This window comes from Notothenia rossii, assembly GCF_949606895.1.
Source record: "Notothenia rossii genome assembly, chromosome: 7".
Classification (NCBI taxonomy): Eukaryota; Metazoa; Chordata; class Actinopteri; order Perciformes; family Nototheniidae; genus Notothenia; species Notothenia rossii.
In genome coordinates, this window is record NC_136905.1 from 11,439,658 (window position 1) to 11,466,491 (window position 26,834).

The following is a 26,834-nucleotide window of genomic DNA, read 5'->3' on the forward strand; positions in this document are numbered from 1 at the left end:
CCCCGCCCTCCCCCAAGCAGCTACGAGTTTTCCATTTCCTTTTTTGGTGAAAAAATCTCAAACGCAGGCAGGGAGGAGGACATTTCACCCAATGCCGACAGGAGAGTCTGTGTGTGTGTGTGTGTGCTTCATCAAGGCGATGAAACAGTCGACTCAGCATAAACAACGGTGTGTGTGTGTATATACACATTCAGGCACACACACTTCTACACGAATGTGCACTCACTCTCCCTTTTTAACACTGACTTTCTCTCTCTCACTCACACAATATCCTAAACCTACAGACACACACTCAAACACTTTTTACCGTCTTTTATTACACACACATGGTTTCTCTCTCCAACACTCTAACAAACTGTTATGCCCGTCCCACGGTGCACTCACTTTCTGACACACACACACACACACACACACACACACACACACACACACACACACACACACACACACACACACACACACACACACACACACACACACACACACACACACACACACACACACACACACACACACACACACACACACACACACACACACACACACACACACACACACACACACACACACACACACACACACACACACACACACACACACACACACACACACACACCTCCAGTAAACACAAGTCAAAAGAAAGTGATGACCTCGTAAACCAGAGATTGATATTTCCCTTTAACCACACATTCACACAGAATAAAAAAAGTGCCAAGCAAAGATCAGTCAGTGTAAGTTTATTTAATAAGACTTCACAAAAAAAAAGTAACCATGTAGCATGTATCATTCTTTTTGTTATACAGTAAATCCATACTGTTTTCGCCTCAATGCCATTTGTTCCACCCTAAGTGTCCTTTGGCCAACTCTGACTCACCAGCATCAAAGCTGAAATAAAGAAATATGTATTTTTTAATGACTTCTCACATATGAAAAAATAACAATGAAAAACAAAAAAGTAACAGCGTTAAAAGCAACACAACCGTTATTAAGGCGAATCAAGGCACACATGCATACTCCTGCAAGACGTTTTATTTTAGCTTCTTTTGGGTTATACTGTACATGCTGGCTCTTTGAGCAATGTTGATTTAAAATAAAAAGATTCATAACAACAAATAAAAAAGCACAAGTATATTGAAACTTTTTGCAAGTAGTATTGCAAATTGTAACAAAAGCAGATGACATAAAAGTGGTCTGTGTGCCATGTTTTTAAGTTGTGTTTTTTATGTGCACATAACATGGTAGCAAGAGAATATCTTATCAAAAGTGCAAATGACTTTATTGATCATAACTACCATAAACTGGCTATCGCACTGTAAGCACAATCAGCAACGTTTTTTAAATGTTCTTCCTGTTTTTTAACTTTCTGACATTTTTTAATTCAAATGCTTAACCTTTCGTTATAAGAGCATTAAAACAGTACCTCCACCATACTTCGAAAAACAGACTGTAGGGTTTACATACCATACTGTATCAGTTCTCTGTATCCTCTCTTTTTTACCTGAAGTTGCAACTTTTGATATAAAAACATGAAGGTTGTTTTTGCAAAGTGACTCTCATTTTGCTTTTCTTTGGTAGGAAAGTACATAACATATTGGTAATGTTATTTTAAAGGCACTCAATAAACTTTGTTTAACAAAATCATTAACTCTTTGGTTAAAGAGGAAACCTTTAAGGGGTTCATTCAAACTTTGCAGAAATCAGACCCAGACAGTGAGCACGAGGAACTGATCTCTATATAAAAACAACCTGAGAGGCAGCATTTGTTAGCCTGCGTTACCGTCCTGGGTAATAACTCTGGGTTCTTAAAATGCTTTGACGAAGGGTGACAGGTATGTCAAGGGAAAGGTGGAGTAAAAGACTGTTTATAGGTTGCTGTTGCTGTTGCATTCGCGGCACAAGATCTTGTCTCCATCGGGGAAGAAGCCGGCGCCCACCAGTGAAGCAGAGCACTGGGAGCAGGTGAAGCAGGGCTGGTGCCACTGGCGGTCCTCAAATGAGATGTACTTCCCTCCTCCAAACCCTGGGGCAAAAAGAGCAATGACACAGAGATAAAACATTTTGGTTGCGCTTCAGAGGACTCAAGCATGCTTCAAAACATATCTAACTGGGAAAATAAGCTTTTTATTTTTGACAAGAAAAGAAGGGCTATAAGAAATGTTCCATACATTTATCGCTTCCTAGAACTGTGTGTATCATTCTTTAACTGGCTGTGTGCGTTACGATTTACGTAAATCCAGAAGACTTTGAAAGAATTCAACCAGGTTACACACAGTGTAAAATGCAGAAAGTGGCAGCCAATCTAAGTACTACAAGTATTTCTAGTGCTTAACCCTCCCCCAGTCAGTCGATCAAAATAAGCACCTGGGGACGCACAAATCAATATCATAGTGTGGAATAGTGATGTTGTCTTGCCTGTGATTGGTTTGCTGCAGGCCTCACACTTCTTGGAGTACAGGCTGCCGAAGCACTTGATGCAGTAAGGGCTCTCGTCTCTCGAGGTGAAGTGCTGACCCGCCAGCTGTGTCTTGCAGCTGGTGCACACAAAACACTCCTTATGCCACGGCTCGTCCCGATAGGTCACACCGCCTTTAGCCAGGGCCTGGAAATAAGAGAGGTCAAAGGTCAATTGGGCATCATTTTAAATCACTTCTAAAATGTATTCCCTTGCACGTGTCAGCTTAACAAGGATACATCCCACTTATGTTATCCTTCGGGTTGTTTCTGCTGACCTTTTTACAGTGTGTGCAGCGCGGGGCGAACTTCTCCTCGTAGCAGGACACGCAGTAGTGTTCATCCTTGTCAGGGATGAAGGACTTTGAGCCAATCGGCTGGTTGCAGCTGTTACAGATGAAGCAGCCCTCGTGCCATGTAGAGCCGCCGTACTCCAACTTCCTCGTACCTAGCAGAGAGAAAGAGTGATGATAGGAGGCAGGGAAGGAAAGAGAAAGATTGACTTACTGTAACTTATTTGAGTATGCAGCTTTTACGGTTCTTCATGGAGTTGTAATGGCCATTTGGGAATTTGACAGTATGGTAATTTTATTTAACTATGAACTGACTTCAATTGCTTAAAGGCATATAAAAATCATTTTGTTTTACTAAGATGGATTTCATTTTACATCATAATACCACAAGCCCCACACTTCTTTCCTACTGATGGAAACTGGCGGCAGTCCGTTTAGAAAGGGGATAATGCCATTTTCCCCTCTACTGTAAGTCCCCAAACAATCCATCTTCTATCCTTTAGCTGTTGAGTTTTTTATTATACTGGTTGGGTTTATTCTATGGTGACGCAGTGGTTTGTGTGGGTCTGACATTTTAAACGTTTCACGGCTTTAGGCTATGTGCTGTTGAGTTCTTGAGTCAAAAACTGCCAAATCTCCTGAAAAAACATTCTTGGTTACAAGCTTACATGAATTATAGTGACTCAATAATATTAGCCGTTTCTTAGCAAGTATCTGACAAAAAGAATAAAAGTTAACAAGCTGAATGTTGGGGTCTCATGAATAAGCATTCCAACTTTAAAGAATCTTGAAAAAATAATACTTTATTGAATTGGTGCACAACGTATTTTATTCATATCCTCTTTGCATATAGTCCAATTTCGAAATGCTCACAACTGTCTCTTTCCTTTTAGTGCCTTTATTCCTTCCCAGATCCTACTGTATTGTTATGGAATATATTGTAGGTTTTCAGTTTGACTTTCCTTACAAGAATTTCATTTGTATATTTATTCTTGAAAAAATAGTTTGTTTCAAATGTCAGTGTTTATCTCAAATAAGATTATTCGACAGAGACATGTCTGTCGTAGGGGTTTCCAAACTGAATAAACTGAGTTGCAAAAGAAAAGGACCATTGTCTGCGAGACATACAACAGCCTTTGTGACCAAATGTTGGTCATGCATCGGGATCAAAGTTGCAGCAATTTTATCAGAGAAATCTTCTAACCAAACATGTTGAGAAATCCAATTACACTGCGTTTGTATTAAGTTTCTTCCTTCCTTGAGTCGCCTACATAAACAACTTCAGCCTAGCATGCAGTCTTTAAACAAAGACAAGTGTGTGTGCCTGTTTTTTGAGGGTGTTCATACTTTTATATGATGACAAAGCTGCTGTTCGTCTTTAGTTTAAGGAGAGGTCACACTTTTTCGAATTGAAACCAAAGTGCATCAGAATTGTGGGTGATACAGTGAAATGTAAAATGCTTTACTAGGAAAAGTGAGGAGAAATGTTTTTGAGCTGAAAACTTTATCTAACTGTTATTCTTCTCAAGGTCTTCTCATCCCTGTATAATGCAAAAATAATGTATTTATGTACTTCTCCAAACAAAAGGGGGATTACCTACAGTTGCAACAAAGGGAAATATCACATTTTCCTGAACTCATTTACTGCTTCGTCAGGGCTGTGTAAGCTGGAATAACTGACTCTCTTATCTCCTGTTATCATCAGTCTGCTGGCAGCCCTCCAGTCCTGAGGGATCTGGCTTCAGACAACAAGTCAAGCAGACTGGCAATTACTCTGTCACATTCAGAACTGGCAGCTGCTCAATCGTGGACCCTCGCCTTCTCTTCTCCCTTTTTGAAAAAAAAAACATTTCTACATATGCTTGATCTGTTTTCATGTGTCCCTGCTGTGTCTGTTATGTCATCATTTTCCATAGTCTTTGCCTATCCATCTTGACATTTTAATTTGTATACTACATGGAAAATAACTAACTAATGTTTAGTGGGCCAGTGGAGTACCATTATATATGGCACTGTCAAATGCATTATGTGCAAGGTATTTCACATGTCACTCCCTCTTTCATTTCATTTCCTTTTAATCAACGCTCTGTTTTGGAAAACGAGTCGTTTAGAGTGCCTTATATTTTATTGCACGATGTTTTGCAGGTTTACCTGGCATGACGACTTTGTCGCAGGCTACACACTTGGAGGAGAACTCATTACAGTAGCAGTCATTGCAGAGCAGCTCGTCTTCCTGGCTGGTGAAAGGCTCATCTGCCAACGAGTGATCGCAGCGGAAACAGCGGAAGCAGTGCTCGTGATAGTGCCGGTCCTCATAGAAGAGCTCCTGGCAGGGGGGAAAAGGGGAGACAAGAAAACAAATCAGAAGTCATCATTTACGTGTATAATCATGTATTTGTATAATTTAAAGTAGGCAAATAAAGAAAGGACTGAAAAACTTTACACCATCAAGTATATCTGGTTCAACAATGAGAAGTTAAAACTGACACATGCAAGGTCTTTAAGGCCTAAACAAGCATGTGGTTACTCTGTGTACGTTATCAGACTATACTCTACTTGTGAGTATCTTCTGCATTAAATTAAAGTCTCACAATGTTACATTTATTGTCGAAAAGGAAATGAGCTATGAAAATGTTGTCTTTATTAATCACTCACTGCCCATAGGGGTGTTCATAACGTATTGGACTACTTAGCTAAGCAAACTATTACACATGCCCTCATCCTGTGAACTCTAAGTAGCTAATGTCAGTCTTAAATGATCCACTTCATGTTAGTTCTTTCCATTAAGCAAAGTTTGAATTTGAACTTGATTGTGGAGGAAAGGGAGATGTTCCCTCATGCTGCATTTGAACAATCATAGACTAAATTAGCCTGTGGACCTAGTGGAAATTGTCTGTGTAATTGCAAGTTAAATTGGTCTTTACTGTGTCTCTCCACACAAAATACATAGAACACGCCTAATTTAGCACAAATGATGCGTCATTAACATGACATAACTTCTGTTTTAGCTATCCAAGACCATGTCAAATGAAATATGCTTTGTTTGAACTGCAACGTGTAGCTCAAAGTGCGGAAAGTCTGAAGTCATACCTGCAGTTCAATCCAATGCATGTAAAAAAGAAAGACGTTACACAAATCTTTTGGGTAGAGGCCCCACATTTCTTTCTTGAAAAATGTAAGCTAGAAAATTGATTGGCTCCATGAAAAGATTTTCGCCAACAAACATACAGTATTTTGTGAGGTCACACTGACCTTTGACTATTTCTATTCAGTTCATATTTGAGGCCAGGTGGACAATTTTGCCAACTTTGAGTAAATTACCTACAGGAAATATTTGGTCATGAGAACCAGACAGAGGAATAGAAAACCTGAAAACAAAATGCCTTAGGCCTCGGCAGTAACTGTCACAGGTACATAAATATTATGTTGTTTTATTCAAGTTGGGTATTCTCTACTTGTCACTGCAGCAGATACATGATTGCATGTCTGATCATGAAAATGAAATGCCTTACCCTTGCGTCATGGCCGATCAGCTCTTTGCACTCATCACATGTGTTTGAGAACAAATTGTCATAACAGGGGATGCAGTAGGGTCTGTCATCTGACTGGATGTACTTCCTGCCGTACAAGGACTCCTTGCAGCTGTCACAGTCAAAAGAGTCAGTCATTGTAATTTTCTGTGAGCCTGAAACACAAGAAAGGAGATACTTGAGTCAACAGAATTTCAAAAGCAAACACCAACAAATCAATAAGAGATGAGGACAAGGAGATAGGGGGAACATGAGGAGGGGCAGAAAAGTCTTTAGGAATGATTTACTGTAGCCACCTTTTTCCGACACAGGGGTTACAAATCAGTGCCAATATTTACGCTGTAAATCCCTAGGCTTGTACCATGGATGGAGCTGAGCTCAAACAAAACACACTGTGCAAGTGGGAGCAAGTGGAAAAAGAAAGAGTGTCAAGGAAAATAAGTGAGAGAGAGAGAGAGAGAGCGATAAGAGAGGTGGCCCAAAATGCCTATTAACTTTTATTACTGTGTGATGAAAGTGTGGCAGAGGGAGGGGACAAGAAAGGGAGCTGTCACTTGGCTTTCTCTGGGTAACTACCAAATTATTTCCTGTCGCTGTCAACCGCCTAAAAATCTGCGACATAAATATTAAAGCGCTAATACAAACTGAGAACTCCTTGGGAATACAGCAGTGTAGGAACCACACATCATACAAACCTGTAAATATGTATGAGGAGTGTATTTGCGAGGAGAGCGTGGACCACCAACAGATACAGAAACCCGATGAAGCTTTTCTGAGCGTTTGTGTGTGTCAAAAGCACAGACACTTGAAGCTGTTTGAACATGAATCCCTAAAAAGTGTCTTCCTGTCAGCATAAGGATACAACTACAGTTACATGCATATACAGACACAGGAGGCATACTGTCTCAGTACATGGTTTTCACTGCGCAATAAGGCCCTTGATCATGAATGTTCACACAACAAAGTGACAGAATAATATTGAGAGAGCATTATGGCAACAATATCAGGTAGATTGCCAAAACATTACAGCATGGCTGGAGGAGATCCCAGTGATAGGTGATACAGCCCTCTGGCATGGTGTGCTGATGGTTGTTAATTCACACCACCTAGTAATAATAATAATACTCATCTCTGATATTATAATCAAACTTAAAACTCGTCCTGTGCTTCCTGTCTTACACACATGCATTAAAAGTCCTGCTATGCAAGTGAGAACTGTCACGCACTGAAACACAGGGTGACACAGAAAAGGGAACAAAGACTAAAAGCCAAATCACAGAGGATCCATCATCAAAGACAACATTAGTCTCAGACTCTCACGTTTCTTCTGTCTCAGCCTTTTGCGAGACCAAAAGCTCTTAATGAGCCGGGGTGAGAAAGTCAAGATCCAACAGACTTCACCTGCTCACAGTTTTCACATCTCAACCGGTGACAGGCTTTTTGCCATCACAACACCAACTCTCCAAACTGGAGACACACTTTCAGCAACCTTTGAAGACCTCAAGATGAAAAGTGTAAAAGCTTGACAGCCCTGCAGCCATGTTTGTTGGCTCGCATCACTAGACAGCCATATCTGTCTATCTAATGACTGAATAGACACACCTTTATCACCTGATGTCTCGTATTATAGTATCCATCTGGAGGTTATGGCGAAATATCAAAGTAAGCAGCTGTGGTTGGTCTGTGTAATGTACAGCAAGGTGCTGAACTCATACTCATACATACATCTCTTTACATTTGACAAACCATCAGTCAGACGTTGCCAACTGCCCGCATAACCACAACCTCAAGATTAGATCAACAAAGTAAAGAGCTGAATAAGAGCAATATGACCGTAATGTTATCTGCCGTGCTACGTAGGTATTTGCTCCCTTTCCTTGCCAGGTAAGGAAACGAGACGAGGCATGACTCACAAAGCCGGGAGGGCCAGTGCTTTGACGTCTGATGTCAGCTTTAATTTCCAGAGCATATCAGCCCGTTGTTTATTAACCCTCCCTGAATTCATATGCATCATCGACATATCCTCATAATAAAAAACTGTTGAAAGTAGGTCATGAAACATCTCAAACGCAGATGTCTAACTAGCCAATACCTTTTCCCTGAGATGAATCACTCATGGTGTCCCTGATTGTATTATATCAGTCGTGGTTAGCCTCTTCCACAACAAGTTTTTCATGGTCTCCAAAGAGATGTAGGTTTGAGCAAGAATGAATAGTTTGTGAGCAATCCGGTTGATATTAAGTAACATAACTCACTAAAGCACAGATGGAGACCTGATACTCAATTGCAAAGATTCATAAGAATGATAAATTAGTTTCAAAATCAGAAGAAGGGTTTGTTTTGCATTCCAGGTCTTGTAGCGTGTCCTTTTAAGCAATATTGGCTTTGTGTATCATTGTTTGAGTGGCCAATGCAGAGCCAGAAATGAACTCCTGATGGCACAGGCTCTCACAGAGAGGGGCATGACGTCAGTACACTGACCCCGGGGCAATAAACTAAGACGTGACCACATGAAGAGAGGAGAAGAGAAGAGAAGAGAGGAGTTGGATCTGGGTCATAATGAACTTCAGTTCTCACAGGGCTTTGTATCTGCTACTGTATTTGCCACTTCCCAGCAGAGGTCCATCTCCTTTCTGACCAGAACTCAATGACTAAGAGCTCCACTCTGGGTTTATAACGTTCCCAAATACCAGAGCTGTGAGTGAATTCAGCTTCCTGGGAAAATGTGGGCTCCATGAGTAAAGCTCCTTTGCTTCCACATAGAACAATGGTCCAGATATATTGTTTATCATTATTATCTGCTTAATAACGATATCCAGGAAATCCATTCTCTATAATGATCCATCTATTTGTCAAATGCAAGTATTACCAAAACAGATGGATGAGTTAAAGGTTGTTATTCCTTTTCTTGGGTCAAACGTTAAAATGTTAGCCACACCATGGCTTAATAAAGACCCCAAAATCCTCAGTGTGTTGTTCACAGGAATGTTGACACTCTGGGAAGTAAAAACAAGATCAAAATGAGTTGTATGTGCTAAATGACAACACATGTTTTCTTATGACATATAACCTTTGGTTGGCAAGTGGCCATAGTATAAGCAGGATAAGGAGTGGTGCCCCTCATCCATTACAATCATGTGACTTGTCCTGAGTTATCCTTACTTAGCATTGTGAGGTGTGATGACCTTAACAACTTCCCAGGGCTGCAAACATTTAGGCTTTTTATTTGTTTTCACACAGTTGTTAGATAGCGGAGGAATGTCAATGCTTCGTTCTACGGGTGAAGTGCATGGCCAATAGAGAGACACCACAGAGGAACAGACCAATGCAAGCGAGCAGGCCCGTATGTTGTTGCCGGGCAACATATTCATGGTTGGTAGATACTCTGTCCAGTCGGGTCCCACAGCCTGTTAATCCCCAGCCCAAACTTTGCTTACGCTCTGGTTGATACCAAATGAGCAGCTCGCACAACCTGCTGGGAACAAGCCTGCCAGTTCCCCCCCCCCCTCTTTCTCTGACATCCATAAGAAGAATCTGCTTGTTAGATGTATATTTAACCAAGGACAAAGAACCTGACATCATGCTACATCAACAGAGGAGAGATTATCTTGGACACAATGGGCAGAAACCAATGTACTGTACAAGCATAACTATACAGCCACTGTCCCCAATTACTTTTGCTGTCATTAAGTTCTACCATACACTATAGGATAAGAAGACTGTGTGTGTAAGTAATGTTCAGTAGGTTTGGAAAGTCATTAAAATGCATGAAAAACAGACAGAATGAAGATGTATTATCTCTAAATGTCTGGTTAGAGATTCATAGTTTGTAGTCACCTACTGTCGATCAGTTTGTGTAATACAATATTGAAGTATTATTTTTATATTGTAATATTGCATTCGGCAAACGTCTATTTACAGTAAAGAAAGTTAAACAAAAGAAAAAGAAAGTCTACAAAAACAAACAACACATTGTGTGGCTGTGAAATTGCAGGAGCATTGTGGGAATGCCATATCTTCAAGATAAGATGAAGTCACAGAGCGGAAGTGGTGTAACTGTATTCACCCTGATAAGACAGCATGACCGGGGTGGAAATAGCCTCAGTCGGCCAAATGATGTCTTGGCACATCATTTCAAACAGTTTGGTTAATTGCCAAGTGGGAGACAGTACAAAGGTTGTAGCAATCATGCTAAGAAGAAACCATTTCAATCCCAGGGCATCTGCTCTATTTGTTAGGTCTTCGTTTATTGTGATAGGTGGACTTTTATGTCCAAGTAGATAGATTTTATGTGCACAGTAAGGTCTGATTTACTTTAGGAAAGTAGCGGCAACAAAAGCCACTCAGTCACCTTTAATGGTTTGATCGTTTGGCAGCAAAGATCTCATACAAGAGGGGAAGAGTGTGGCTCACACATTACTCTGTGTCCTTGTATTCAAACTCCAAAGAGAGTGATGAAGTAAGAGTGGGACAACAAAAGACAGAGAAATAAAAATAAAAATGTTGACTTTCAGTAACTAATGAATGCTGGAGCTTAAACCGATGACATGCCTTAAATCAATTTAGAGGAAAAGTAAAAATGGCTGCGTTTGGGTAAACACATACCATCACATGGCCTTATGTCTTGTGTCTGGAAATCTTCCAGACACAGTTAAGCTCCTTGGCTGGCGTTGAGATGGGGAAAAAAGTACAGCACTGGACACTTGAGTATATCATTTGAGGGCCTGGTTGAGCATATCAAAAATAAAGCTAAATGTCAAAAACACACTTGAAAAAAAAATCATTTGTGTCTCAGTCCAGTGGCCACTTGAAAGGGGCCTGATGGAGAAGTCGTCTGATTTTATTTATTTCAGTGCCTCACGACCGTGGAAGACTTTTCCATGTGGTGACCGAAGCGAAAAGCCAAGTAATGAATTGTAAAAGACTTTTGTAATGGCCCACAATGTTTATGACACAAAGTCAGAGGGATTCCTTCATGTTTTCTCTTAAAAGACTGAACATCGAGGTCTGGTCCTTTGGTTAAGTTTCCAGATTCAAATATTCTAAGAGACTAGTAACTCCACAAGTGTTGCGTGCATGAACAACTGGTCAGCACCAACAAGATCACAATAAAACAGCTCAAGAGTTGGACATACAATTGTTCTGTGTTATATATTAGTCAAAACATTTGGTGTGCAGTTCCTGTTGGCTTTTGCTGCATCAGATAAATTAAGTCCAGTAACCGTAAGGACACGCCAAGGCAATGAATCTTATCACAGGAAGCGGAGGAAATTGCTCATGAAGGAGAGCTAATGTTGCAGCCCCATTCATAAACAGATGTGCTTAATCAAACAAGCATACAAGCTAGCAATTGACATACACAAAAAACATGTTTAGAAAGTATTTTGCCTAATAAAAAGTCCTAATAAATGGCAGTTTAGTACAGCATCAAGCTGTTTAGTGCAGTTGTTACACCGATTCCAAGCCAGAAAAAACAAAACTGCAATCATCATCATGACATTTACTGCTTTGAGTAATCTGCGGTCACCATTTAACCGATGGGGTCAGCAAATGTTCAGATGAAGTTGGTTAAAAACAAGTGGATCTACTATGAGTGTGTCATTTTGTAATCCCCCGTCTTGTATAAGAGGAGAACCTGGGCCACCCATATTCTCAGGACATTACTACATGACCATCTAACCATAAAACTACCGATAACAACTGAATGTACTTTTTTAACAACACACTGAACGAGCTGTTGCAGGGCAGGGGGGAGTAAGGTGTGGGGTTGGATTTAGGGTCGGGGTTGGTAGCCCCTGAGACTGTTTCGCTGTGGGAGCCAGGGTCAGACTTGACGATACAGAACAGGCTGCAGGACCAGACACTGGGAAGCTAACCTGTTATTGTCCCTGAGCGTTTAAACACCGCTTGGTGAAGAGTAGGAGGTGACAGAGGGCTCAATTGAAAGCCAACATCATAAACAGGAGGAGGAAAATGACTACCTGCAGCAGAAAATGTTACCGCGGCCTTTGTAATTTGTCCCTCCTTGGCAACGTATAATGACCATGCAAGTGTTTGGATATGACTTGATGTCTCCTAATATTAGCCTTGATGCTGTTGTGTTGTACACTCTGCAGCATTAGAGGAAAGCTACAAGTGAATAGCAGCTGGCCTGAAATAACTGTACGTCAAACCTTCTGGACTCAATTATTAAAAGGATTTGATCTGGTGATTTAAATGTGTTCAAAAGATAAACAATAGCACTGCACAAGTCTGTACTGAAGTATGTTTGGTTATACTTAAAACATACATTTGTCATAATCTGACTGTTACTTGGCACACTGAGATTTGAGGACGTGTTAGCAAGGAGGACTACAAGTAGATGTAGAGCAAAGCTTTCTGAAGACTGAAGCTGAAAATGTAATTGTCACAGCTCATTTGTCCCCTTCACAAGCCGCTCTCAACCCCATTGTTTAACCAACACCAAACAATAAGATTGCAATTATTTTAAATCATACAGTACTGCCCCAACCCTCAGGGAAAGCTTGGAGCTTAGGAATGAACCTGATTTTATTTTTATATCACTGTGACTGGATGACCAAAATACTACAGTTTTGGCCTACATTTTTCTTCCTTTGAAGCAAAAATGCTGCCATACATTAGTGCTTCACATCTGGTTTGCATTGGGGAAAGTATGCAGTCAACTCCTGTGTGCCAGTGAAGGTTTTGGAGAGTCACTGCCTGGAGAATGCAAGAAAGGTTGCTTTTTTTCTCTCTTTCTGTGCTGGTATTTGCCGGTAAATGTTAAGATGGCAGACAGGAAAACTGGAGCTGCAGTGAGAAAAGAGGAAGCAAATCTTGAAAGTGAGCAAGAAAAACTTGTATTGACAGCCTGCTAGCTGATCTTTGGATACACTTTGAGGCGGTAAATATTTTTGATGAGAGAATAGGAAGGTAGGGAATGCAGAAAAAAGCCAAACAGCCTTAAAGCTTGCTGAACAGAACTACACCGTCTCCACGATAAGCAGCTGTATAATAAAAGGAACACTTAAAACTGAAAGATTTCAGGCTAAGTCGCATTTTCTGGCTCACTCAGTGCTTTGGTGTGGTCGCTAGATTCAGAACTGATAAGTGGAGTAGAGTTGTTCTAAGGCCTCTGTGTGCGCATAGCATATTATTTGTCTTTGAACAAACATTCCCATTAATACCAGAGAGCCCCTTACTCCAAAGTTTCCCAGGGCTAATTTCTGCCCAAAAACGGATATCTTATTCATTATCTTGATATCCTTGTCATCCTCTACCCTGTGATCCAAGGGATAGGACATCCCTTTGAAATCTGAAGCCCGTCGCTGATTACTGAAAAGGGCAGCCGACTCTGGTCTGACACCTGCTTTGTTTTGGAGAGGATGCAGGACCTGCACATTGTTTAAATAAATGTATTCAATTGAACAATTAACATGTGTAACTCAGTCCAGTCTCCATTTATATCTGAGTAGAATGATTTCACATAGTGAGGTCAGGGAGCTTCGACTTGCAAGCTGGATGATTCAGTTACTGGTTTGCAAGCCCCTGGAGAGGATGTTGTTTTCACAAGACCAACCTCCAGGGGGAACAGAAAGAGCTTTTCGGAAGCAATATTTTTAGTAATAAAATTGAAATATCCACTCTGTCTTTGTGCCTTTGCTGAAGGCCAGGCATACACAGCAAATGTCACGTAAGACACCACAATGAAAAATGACCTCTGGACTTCTTCTATAAATAAAACAAACGTATTCTAAACTGCCAAAGCCAAGAAATGTAGAGGACAATTTGGCCTCCTTTACACAAGTCCTAAAATGGATTTGAGTCACATGCCTTTGAGCTGTTGCTAAGGTTATTTACCATGAAATATGACCAATGTGTATGGAGTGCTTTTACCTTGTCATTTCTGTTTTAGATAAGATAGCAAATCTGTCACAGACACATGTCCCTCTTTTATGCCTATTTGTTATGGCTATGACTTGTATGCTATAAGTGTTGTAGAGTGTGATGTAAATATATATATATATTTTTTTATCAGTTGTACTTTAGGAAAACTAGGAATTTACTGCAGATCTCACAGACTTAAATAAAGAAACTGGAAAAAAGGAGATTATATGGTTAAAATAGATAACAAAAAAGTTGAGGAAAATCAATGAATCATCATCATTGTTTTTCCTTCAACTTGCCTGACCACTGCTGTTTACGGACTAGCTCTGTGGTGATTAGTATCCCACGGGTACTTAAAACCAAGGCTAACTGTAAACCAAAAGACTCAAAATGGCTTCCACAGACTGGTCATTCCCAGGTGGTCTCCAAATGTTGCTTAGTCAGCGCAACTAGCAGGACATCAAGGAGCTGGGATAAGGTTTCACAGGCCGCACACTCAGCAATCTGAGCATGCCACACACAACTGTGCTGAACACACCCACAACTGCTAGCAATTATTTATAACTCATTCAGACTCTGGGCTCGTGGCTGCAGTGATGGCACCTGACCCTGAGGTTAATGCCCAGACAAGACGTTTACTTTTTTTTTTTAAAGCATGCATCCCAACATCCCCAGACATGAATATTCAGCATGTGGTCATAAGCAGGCGGAGGTTTCCAATCATTGTGTGTGTGCAGCTAATGTATTATACATTAAAGGAAAGTAAGAATAATCCTATATCCTAAAACCGCATCAGAGCACACCTCTCTCCCTGTCTGAGAAGATCGGAAAAGATGGGCACGCATCAAGAAGGGAAAAAAAACATTACATGTGCTTCAAAAAATCAAGGTGGGACTGCCAGCTGTGAAGAAAACTGGGGTGAATATCGAAGAAGTCATTTCCAGTATAAACAGCCATTTTTTCCTTTCCCAGATACATCTCCCTGGCAACGTGTAAACAGTGCCCTCATTCCCCTGGTCCATAAACCTCTTGGCAGTGACGCGTAGCTCTCCTTTCATCCTGAGCAGCGCTGACCGAGGGTACAACCCAGCATTTTATTAGGGATGCTGTGGCAATGTCAAATGTTCATTTGTTGTGCCAGAAAAAAAAACATTAGTTTTATTATTTCACCAGTGCACACGGTTAAATGTATCCTATTATACATGTATTTTGAATTACTTGACTTGGAAAATCCAACAGCGTAAAACCAGAAATCTAAAAATAGATAATGTGAGTTGACCTCTGAACATCCCATTTTCCTGTCATAAAAACCCGATGCATTCCTCCTTTAGTCTGCTTTGTGCTGCGAGAACTACATGCAGATTCATTTCCTACAACCATCCCGTTCAACAGTGCTGGGTTGATGACAATGAGGATGTCAAATCAGTATGCAAACACACTGTGCCTCTTCCCGTTACTCCAAACAAAGACTTCTCTGGGACTTCTCAGAAAAGCGATCACACACATCTGCAAACACAAGGTCACCGTGGAAAAAGCAGGCGTATTATGTCTGAACACACATACAGTCCTGCAGAAGGACAAAGTCACTGACACACAGTCACACCTGCACTCATGTGTATGAGTATTGAAAAACATACAGAAGTGTGCATGCACACACACATGTGAATACATGAAGCTGAGGCTGGATAGAGGGATCAAACACAAAAATAAACACAGCAGCCAAACTGGGGGACAATGGGTGACTTGTGCAGGAAGAGCAGACACAGTGAGCAGCTGCATACACACACCCTCGGTTTGTTTAAGTCCCTTTGTGGGGACTTCCCCTTGAGTGTAATTACTTCTAATATTCCTAATCCCCAGCTTTTCTGCTCACATAAATGGCGCTGATAAGATCAAACAATTTGATGTAGTAAGGAAATGAGTTTCAAACAAAGTGGGGAGAGCTTGATTATGACAATCCAAACACATCCAATAGACAATGAATTCAAACCAGCCTGAAGCACTGGGACTGACTCCTGCCAAGCGCACAGTCTTAGTCCTCAATCCCCCAGAAGATGGAAGCTTTACCTATTTAAACAATGATGTCACCATTTGTTGGAGAGAGAGCTTTAACATCAGTTTCCATTCAGACTCTTTTTGAGAAACTTCACATTTTCCCTTAACATTCTGCATACTACAGCAAGAAAAGGAAAACTAGCTAGACTCTCTAGGAACAAATCCCTCGACCCAATTTGTATGATCCCAGAGAGGAACCACCTCTTTTTCCTCTTTGTCACCCTCCCTGTTAGCTTTAACCTCTAAATAGTTTACTGAGGAGAGAGTCAGGAGTTCATTGGATGCCTTGGCAGCTCATTTATGCTTGTTGAGACCAAACAAACACTTATGAATTGCCACATAATGAGGAGGTGCATATGTGAGTAGCAGTGGAGGAGTGTGCAGTGGAGGTTGATGACCTAAGGGTCATTGATCCCCCTCGCCGTGCCGCCAGGAGAAGGTCCCTGCTCTTTAATGCAGCAGGCAGCCGTGTGGCTGGAATGAGCTCACTTCAAAAGGTGTCCATAAATCATGCTGCCACGCATCCGAGGGCCGCCTCCACCCTCCACGCCCCCCGCCCATCACCCACCTACTCTTTTTCTCTGCGACCTGGTAAGTCCAGGTTCACCTAGACCTTGAGCCTTTGTGTGTTACCATTTCTTGAGATTTGCAACCATCCACACAACCAGAACAGCTGAGTTTGATCGTGTTGTAACCCGAGGGTGAGCAAATCATGTAGAAATGAATCAAAGCAGAAGGAAACAGGAACAATAGAGTGATAGTTGTAGATGTAAAAATGCATTTACCTAAAATCCAATTAGCATTGGTACCAAAAAGCAATACTCCCTTCAACAAGGGATGTGAATTTCTCTGAGGTTCATTTAAGTCTCGAGAAGAGCTGCAAGTTCACAAATCCTATACCTAGTTTCTCGACTTTGCCAGAGCTGCAATCCGTCAGGTCCTTATCTCCCAGTGTCACACACTGGGATCTCTTTATCATGCAGCCATGCAAAACACCATTCATCTTCCCCACCTAATTCATTATCAGTGATAAAATGCAAAGTCCTAGCTGCAGTTGTTTAATAGAGAGCTGACGTGAAAACAGGTGCTTTGGTAAACACTGATAGCGTGGTTGAATTATGTTGCTTCGCAAGCAGACCAGTCTATCTCTTTCAATCTATTAACCAGTACTCTCGCCCGATTCTTGTCTGAGCTCATTCTGCTTTTATCCCGCTTCTCTTCCCTATGGAGGAGTATTCTTGGCTTCAAGGGACGCGGGGACATTACTGAACACAAAACAGACACAAACAAGTGAGAAGCTTGATGTAGGCACGTAGCTCCCGTAACAGCTCCACGGCCTTTTCATCAAGTGAAGTGTAAATGTATGTCACGCCTGGTGTAAAACAGGATATATGGCTCTGCCTTGATTATTGGACAAGCAGAATCCGGTGGCACTGGGAGATGAAGGTTAAAAGCTTCACTGACTGAGACACAACGCTGTGCACAGGCACTGTAATAAACCCCTGGAAGATCTCCATAAGCATGACGTGGTGGCCAATGACCATCATAATGCATGACTTTTAGTACGATGGGACCCTTTTTTCTTCAGCAATCATTAAACCTTGAACAGTTTCCACTCACCAGTGTTGAGGAAGGGATGAGGGATGTTTTAAGGGGGGTTGAATACTTCCACAGTGAAGTCATGCTGCCTGTGTCATTGGCCCTGTGCTGTTCTTCGCTCACCGTCTGGCCCCCATTTTACCCATTGATCTAATTTCCATTGCCAACATTGGATGTGGTTCTTTTTGAAGCTGGATGTTTAGGCCCCATTAAAGTACTGACAGAATTGCAAACGTATGCTGGACCTTAGGAAAAGTAAAGAAGAAAACAAATCGGTGATGTTTACCAGACTCTATAGCGATGATCAGAGTAAACTGAATATGAAGTTTTGTGAAGCATTCATCCAGTGAGGTGGGACAAAAACCATGCCCCTTTTAACACCTCGTGTTGATGAGTTTCTTGCATCCTAGCTCTTAATTGAGCTGGTTTTTAATAAATGTCAATGAATGGCTTTAAAATGTAACAAACATAATTTCCCCCTTACTGTATGAAATGAAAAATATGACCTTGCATATTTAAATCTGTATTTCTTGATTGTATTTCAATGCCTGAGCAGCCAGTGAGCTTTTTGTGTCAGCATGTAACAGTTTTTGTGCATTTATAGCACGTTTATGTAGATCGATGGCAGATAAATGTTACATTAGTTTTTTCTGCTGCTAATGCAGTCAAGCATCATTGCGTGGGTGGTTTGGCTGAATGCCCTGGATATAGACTACTTCAAGCTGCCAGTTGTAATGGGGTCAAGGGCTGAACGATATATATCGTGTCGTGACGTCGCGTGGACGTACAATCTTTTTTTTTTTTAGGACTTATGATATTAAGCAGGCAAATTAACTCAAACACGTCATGTTACAATTATTTTGATGCTTGCTACAAAAGGAAAACTTGCGCGGCTCTCGTCAGGGGTAGCCTACTTGAGTGAGTGACATGCAGGCTCTACATGCACAGCAAACCACCGATCACAATCAAATCTCCAAAGCAAACGGACCCCGTGATTAAAGGTAAAAAGACTGAATAAAGTAGTTTCATGTGTTTCTCCAGGGCAGTTCGGCGCTGCTAACTGAGCTAGCTCAGCCGGTTGCTCTGATAACTTAAGATCCAGACGTCCGTGACTAAAATCCTTCATCCGGTTTTATATACAATTGTAGAGCATTAAAGTTCAAGAAAGGATGGTTTGCAGAAATAAAAACGGTCTTTACTTCAATTCCTGTATTTTTTCATATCGCAGGGGGAAAAAAACGCAATGTCAGTTTTTTCCAATATCGTGCAGCCCTAATGGGGTCTGTCACATAATTTCTCCGACGTCATACAACACGCTATCGTTAACTTAATCTACACCTGACTGAAGACTCATAAAGTGCAGTATCTGTTTCTCCGTTAGAGATGTTCCAGAATATAAAAGGTTTTGATTGGCACGATGAAAGCCTTAAAAATGTTTTATAGTTGAAGTTACCGCTGATGACAATAAGATCGAGATAGCTTTAGTTTCTTTCCATAAAATGAAATTGTTAGAAAGTACACCAAGTCGCTGTTCTTCTACTTCACTGTACCATCTGTAAATGTATTGCTGAAACACATGGACTGCAGCGAGTGCGCTTGACTGTACCTCACTATGTTTTTCCAGCTGTGGAAAAGAGACAGGAGACTATGGTCTGGAATCTTTTTCTGTATGTAATAAAGCATATTTATGATTATGCATATGTTTTTTTGTAATATCTGTAAACTGTGCTGACAGCTCAACCAGAAAATTGTAACATCACAGGACTTTTAAGTATGTATTTCCAAAATCTTTATTGGTCTCTGAATTTGCCCAAACTAACAGCTGTGGTTAATTCCTTAGCATAGAAGTTTCAATCTGCAATTTTAGAGGAATACTGTATTTGGATAATAATTATTTTCCTTTCAATATCTCAGATACCTATACATAGTAGGAAAATGCAGAGGATGGAAGCTTAAACCGGTCCTCTTGATAATTGCCTTGTTGTTCATTACTGCATGTGAGGAACTTTGGAGCATTATAAAAAAAGGAATTGATCCGTCTACAAGCCCCAAAGGTTTTTTTCTATCACTTTTCTACGGTCTTCCAACATAAGATTGTTACACTAAATAACAGTTAAGGCAAACCAACAACAAAAACAACAGTATTCTATGGTTCTGGAGGTCTGTGAATCATTTGGTAATTGTGTTGAATGCTCTGATCTCCCTCTGGACTGAGTTATGTCTAATTACTACAAACATCCTGATTTCAATATGATCTGCTGGTTGTAAATACATTGTCAAACAAAGCAGTGCTTTGCTTTTATGTTCTCACTGCACCAATTTCAACAACTTTGATTACACAAGGTGAATGAGAGCTGACGCGGGATGCTTTGGGGGAGTCTCGACATGTTCCTTCTTTTGTGTAATTTTGTTCTATTAAAAAGGGAAATAGTTTGTGCATTATAAAACTCACTTATTTCCCAAGATGGAGGGGTGATACATACAAAGTAAACTTTACACAGTAGGAACTTGCATTTGTCTTCAATTAAGCCTTTCTTTGACAGCCCGTTGACACATGCGGCCACAGGCAGTAATAAGTAGCACTACTCCTCTCGCCATCCCGTCCTCATTTAGTCTGTCTCTCTTAAACTTCACCTGAAGGAGCCAAGAATCCCTCCTCAGTTCTCCGTTACTCGTCTTTCTCGTAAATTACCCTCATCTTCTAATCGAGGAGCTGACATCCTTTTATAGCCACACTAAGGACACTTTCTGCCATTTATGGCTCCTCCAATGCACCGTAGGAGGGCCATGCAGTGTCCCATGAAGGTGAGGGAACAGAGGGAGGTAAAGGAGGCCAAGAAACAGCCTTCCCGCTTCCTACTGTTATTCAACGCAACTTTGACAGCTTTAAATATTTGTGCCAAAGTGTACCAGAGCAGTGCCAAGTGCACTCTTCTCTGTGTATTTTTGAAAAAGGTGCAATGCTGTATACAGTTGAATGTTCAGACTAGTGACTGACATAAATTTACACCACAGTGTACGCAGCACGTCCGACACGTCTAAGCCTGTCTCCGCTGTAGAGACTATTGTTTCTCCAGCAGAGCCATAGAGATGAAAATGAGAGGGTGGGATGAGAGAGAGTGTGTGTGTGTGTGTGTGTGTGTGTGTGTGTGTGTGTGTGTGTGTGTGTGTGTGTGTGTGTGTGTGTGTGTGTGTGTGTGTGTGTGTGTGTGTGTGTGTGTGTGTGTGTGTGTGTGTGTGTGTGTGTGTGTGTGTGTGTGTGTGTGTGTGTGTGTGTGTGTGTAAATAATATTGAGCAAAAGACATAGTGGAAAGAGCGACGATGAGAGAGGGATGGTGGTGTAAGACTTTTTGGATAAGGAGTCACATTCTTTATCGCTCACTAGTTTCATCATGCAGAGAGACATGTTAACACTGTTTACTTTCAGCGAGGGGAATGCTCTCGCTCACAGCTGCACCCCAAATAAACAGTCTTGTATTTATCAGAGACAAGATAATACACATCTAATCAGAAGAAGTAACTGCAGTGCATGCATGTCCTTCTGGTTCATTCCTGGAAGACGGTTGTGCAACAACAGAGAACATTAGCACATATGAATAAAAATGTGCTAATGCCAAACAGCAACACCGCCATACACCCACACTCTCATGACTACATTTCCTCTGCCATGATGTCACAGTCTGGGATCATTCTTTGCAGATGTGGGAAGTGGGAACCAGCCCTATTAAGTGTCTGGGAAGCAATCAACACTAATGCAGTTGGCATCGTGGCAAACTGAAGTTACTAGCCATATAAAGACACAACTTGCACAGCAGCAGGGGGTGAACGTGGGGATACAGTAGTGGCATGGTGGAACTAACAAAGCATGTACACAGTGCCAAGGCTTAATTACCTCTCTAAGACATCTGTTATGAGAACAGAGTCCTGCAAGCATGTTGTTGTGGAGAAATACACCGTTAACGGCCAAGTCTCTCAGGAGTTTACGGTGTTTTGAAAGGTGACATTTTGAGCCTTAGGCATTGTTGCCTTGTTTAAGGCCTGCTGTGTATCACTCCCTGGTTAAAGGCTGCATGCCACATGGTCTGAAATGATTGGCCAATTAAGCCAGTGTACGAGAACATCCAATGGGAAGGAAGACGACATTGCTGCTCCCATAGAAATAAAACAACTCTGTACATATCACATATCACATATATGCAGGCAGATGATTGCTGTTATCCAAGACATACTCATACTATAGTTTATTTTTGATTAAAAGTTTAAATCCAAAGATATCACATTGGGTTAGGAGTGTCAGCAGCAGGTCAACAATTTGGTATAAAATGTCTAAAATTAGTAAATAAAGCAAACATCATAATTGTAGGTCAATGGACCAGTGTTTCCTTCTGGTCGATTGACCTACAATTATGATGTAGGTAACAAGGTCCTTCTATTTCCCAGATATAAACATGTGGAGTTCTAGTAAAAAACATAAGCCTTGGTTCTTTACTTTGTCATTTCTCTTTGAAATGATGTATTGGGGTGAAATAACATCTTATTACCTTGCGTACTGGAGAAACTCTCCTCAGCCCACACTCTTCGGCTCAAGTGCCTCCATTAACCATAGCTTATCCTATGATTTAGCCATTAGCCACAGCTCAACATAGCCATTAGTTATATGAATTCAATTCGTAATGCACATAACATTACCAGTTGTATAAAAACCACTTCAATTTGTCCGCAGACTTGTGCAGGAGGCCAGTTTGCTGACAAAATACCTCCAGCTGTCATGGAGTCCATGCTTATTAATGGACATTTGCGACATTTAGTCTCTATGTAGCAATGTTTTTTTTTCCATGGGATATTATTTTATGGCAATGTATTTGGAAAGCTGTAACGTTAGACACTCCGAGATAGATTTCCACACATTTTGGCAATTAATCTTCCAACCAAAAGCACACATGAGGGAGTTTCCCGAAGATAAGGACAGGTTTGTCCAGGATTCAGTTCCAAAGAACAAATAGAGGCATGTTAGGCCCATGATGGAAGAGTTGGTAACCACAGCGTGTTTTGCATCATAGCAAAACATTCCTTTCATCAAGTCCAGTGATACTGTGTGCCTACCCTCCTGCTCTAGGCAAGGGTGTAAGGAAACCGTCACGCCTGACTCACACCTTTTCTCAGTAAAATGTCATAACATAAACTAATGTGATGATGCAGCAGTGAATCGACAGGACTCCTGCACCCAAACAACATCTGTTTCAAACTCTGATAATGTAGACAGATTCATGTGTCATATAATGGTCGCAAAATGAAGAAAACCAAGGGAAAGGTAAAGCCAGTTTAAGCATAACTCCATTCTTCTCGTAATTAGCTTGTATTAAACTACGTAGTGTGTATTTAGAGGGGCATCTGCATTTCTGTGCTGACAATTTGGAATTTCCTTTGAAAACAGGACATCCTTTGAGAGTAGCAGGTAAGTGCTAGTTATGGACCTGTAGTTGTATCCCTAAAGGAATGTAATTACCCCATTAGCACCGAGTCAGTAGCCTTTTACACTCAGCTGCCTATACGAAGTTTATGTTCTCTCTATATACACAGGAACATGGAGTGAAAGCTGTGCCACAGAGTGTACAGACAGTGATGAAGAAGAGAACGGGGAAGGATGACTGGATTGTGATGGGGGCATATTACCTCCCACGGGGGCCCTGGCTGAAAGGATCAAGTTTCAGACGTTTACCAACAAAGCATCCATGGAGGAAGTCCTGCGCCCCTCACAATAACACCCCAGCACCTGGCAAACCCCACACAGGAAACCTGAGGTCACTTCCTCCCTCTCAGGGAATTCAGACACACTCCTGCTGCGAGCCACGTGCCCCCACAGCCTATTGAAGTATTGAAGAGGGCACTGACTACCAAGGGGAAAACACAGAGGGATACTGTACAACAAACTCAAGTGAACTTTTAAATTAAAAAAAAAAGATTCAGCCAAAATCATCTTCTAATTTCCCTTTTTTGGTCTCACATGCAGCACAGATGTTTTTTTTAATTAGGCTGAATAGCTAAAAGCTGGATTTGGTTGCATTGTTTGATTTTGGTTATAACCACATGAATAAGACGATGATGAAAACAAACTATGCACTCTAACAATGTGTAATCATTCAGGTTGTCAAAAACATGCCTCGAGCAAATGTATTTGAAACAAGCACAAGTCAAATTAATCAGATATGACCAGCCGTTTGGTTCTCATCATGTAAACCTCCTATTTTAACGTAGCCTTACGCAGAATTTGACAAAAAGTCACGAAAACAACACAAAGTGTGTCCTTCGAAACACCATGGAGGGGCAGAGAGCTGCAGAACATCAACAGAAAACTGCTGCAACAAAAATCTAAATTCTGCTCCCTAACCACCTGCAACTACTTGACCGCCGATCTCCATCATTATCGTTGGCCTGGTTTCAAACGATGCCAACGCATAAAACCAGCCACAGCCAGTCCAAGTCATTTAGCTGCAGTCCCACTGCAGTTCAGAGCTGGCCGGGGTCCAAACACCACGTGGGGCTAACCTTTGGAAAACACTGAGACCTCCGAAGAATGTGACCATGGTCAATGAAGCAGAGAGGGAGAGAGGAAGAGGAAGAAAGCAAACAAACACATTATACAGCCGTGGGCTCTGTCGAGGCAAACTTCCCGGATGCTAAATGGGATAGATTGACTGGCTTTTGGCAGCAAATTAATTATTTGTGCTTGTTACTTTGACAAACAGTTTGTGAAAGAATAGTATGAGAGACCAAATTCCTCCAAAATGTAATTTCTGTAGTAACAGATAGAGAGGAGATATGCATTATTCAAAATGTTATTTTTAGCAAGTGTTATAGCATACAGCTTAAGGAACCAGGTAGTTTAATATCAGATATGTTACCTCATCCAAAACCAAACCTGCATGAATCTCTGTGTGTATCAGATCAATTAAAGCACTAATCAATATTTTTATATTAACAATGGATCAAATGACTTGATGGAATGTCTAATTAATTGCTTATATTGATAAAAACTATCACCCGACTCTGCTATTCCCCTCATCTAAGCCTTTATGCACTTGTCAACAAGCAGCAGCAAAAAGGGTTGTACAGTGTTGTAGTGAAATCATACAGCCTATTATGTTACCCTCCCTAAGATTATGAAGACTAAAGGGTGATCCTCTTGTAAAACATGTAAGATCTTGATCAAATGTTCTCTCTTTTGACAAGCCCCAACCCTTTACCTTCCCACTGTGCCCATTGCGCCGAGATGACGCAACAGGTGGATCACCACACATTTGTCATGAAGATGACACAGCTACTATACGCTGTGATGTGATCATGTACGCCAAAAACAAAACTAGAGGCTGCAGCACAGACACACCCTTCCAATATGCACAATTCCATATCCCACTTCCTGCAACCGAAGAATTGACCAGTTTAGCCTGCAGGACTTTGCTCTCTGAGGCCTTCACACACTGCCCAGCTGGGAGCTTCTGTAACACAACAGTTGTTCCTCCGTCCTACACACCGTTCAATGGGTCACACGGTCCAATGCAGTCTCTTTCTCCACTGACTGGAGGCTGTTTGTTGTTTTTACCTTATTTGTGTGTGTGTTTTTGCATTACTGAGGAATATGGGAGCAGGTGTGATTTTGTGATTAAAGTGATAGGGAAGATAGAAATAACGTCATAAACAAGGGAAGCAGACAAGCAGGCAGACTTCAGATTTCAAGGTCCTCTCACTTTGTACAGGAAGTGGTTCCACTTATGTCCGGGATTTACTTCTCCCCAGGTGACGTGTTTGACTAAGGTGTGAGGCTTGTCCTAATTTCCTAATCTAATCTTCATACTCACAGATTTTTTACCAAAGAGCAAAACAGTTAAATCTCAAATTATAAAGTAAATATGTATTATATGTATCTCATATATCTTATGATATTAAATCAAATGTGTATTGTAATCAAAATGACTGCAATTAACCATACTACCACTACTACTAATAATAAAGAACATATAGATTCAGGAGAACTTCATAAATTATTGTTAATGGTCATTAAATATGATATTGCTATCATAACGCTTCAATTAACACTAGAGTGTATGTCATTGATTTTCATTGATAAGCCTCATCCACAATCATAATGATGCTTTCAATGACAATTGGGGATACACTAGTTTATTTCCCCATCACCTAATACACTTTTTCTAAGTAGTTTCCGAATATTTTAGGTGAAATGTATCCTTTACTGAAACCCCACTGAAGAGGTGGGCAACATAAACGTTAACACGAAAAAAAAGAAGAAAAAAGAAACTAGATACAAAGTCTTACCAGGAGTATGTCTGAAGTCTGGAGGTATCTTCTGTAACTTCCCCGAGGTTCCGTTAACCCGCCTCCCTCGCTCAGGTCAGATAAGATCAGTGTGCAGGTCGCAGCTCCGGTGACTCTCGTCAGCTGTAAAACTTTTTGCGTTGCTTCTGACAGCAGTCAAATCTCTGCGGCGAAGAGTGATGCAGCTAGCCGGTTACATTTGTCCTACTACTGAGGAAGTTGCTGGTGAGTCACAAAACCCCGCCCCCCCAAAACCCCTCCCATCCTCTGTCCTACGACTTCAGACGAACCCAGAAAAGTCAGTGGAGGCTGTGATGGGAGCTGTGGTGCCGTTTATTTGCGGGCTATTCTAATATAATTCGGTTTTATTGGTTAAGTATCTTATGAGTAGGAAGGTCGAGCCTGTTTATTAATCAGATTCCGGAATAATGGAGAGCACACCATTTGGTACTTTTAGGTTTCTAACAATCAGCCAACAAGTAAAAATCAAACATCTACAAAAACAAAAAGGTTTTAGTGACATAAATAAATTTCTTAATAGATACATTGCAACTTACAAACTGCATTTCAAAATAAAATGACATCTTGATGCTTTGCGCTCATTCATGTTTTTATTTTGTTGGTAAATGATACATCCTTTAATTCAACCTGTGAATCAGTGACAGTGAGTTATTAATCACATCTTTG

General features: G+C 41.0%; 1 protein-coding gene across 2 annotated transcripts; it reads right to left on the reverse strand.

Annotated features, from left to right (window-relative positions):
- Nucleotides 1–721: 721 nt before the first annotated feature.
- fhl3a (four and a half LIM domains 3a) lies at nucleotides 722–26,349 on the reverse strand. Of its 2 annotated transcripts, none has more exons than XM_079693388.1 (6): nucleotides 26,148–26,349; nucleotides 6,257–6,429; nucleotides 4,896–5,070; nucleotides 2,730–2,899; nucleotides 2,413–2,599; nucleotides 722–2,020 (listed from the first exon to the last, which is right to left on the reverse strand). In XM_079693388.1, the coding sequence occupies exons 2-6, from the start codon at nucleotides 6,410–6,412 to the stop codon at nucleotides 1,863–1,865; spliced, it is 846 nt and encodes a 281-aa protein (XP_079549514.1). In that variant the 5' UTR covers nucleotides 6,413–6,429; nucleotides 26,148–26,349; the 3' UTR covers nucleotides 722–1,862. The 2 variants fall into 2 exon arrangements, with proteins under 2 accessions (XP_079549514.1, XP_079549515.1); XM_079693389.1 differs by lacking the exon at nucleotides 26,148–26,349 and adding an exon at nucleotides 17,837–18,159.
- Nucleotides 26,350–26,834: the final 485 nt, after the last annotated feature.

Coding starts and splice junctions, on each gene's coding strand:
- fhl3a (XM_079693388.1), bottom strand. CDS start 6,412: ATGACTGACTCTTTTGACTGTGACAGCTGCAAGGAGTCCTTGTACGGC. Junction 5,071..6,256: donor TGATCGGCCATGACGCAAGG/GTAAGGCATTTC, acceptor CCCCCCTGCCAG/GAGCTCTTCTATGAGGACCG. Junction 2,900..4,895: donor CGACAAAGTCGTCATGCCAG/GTAAACCTGCAA, acceptor TCTCTCTGCTAG/GTACGAGGAAGTTGGAGTAC.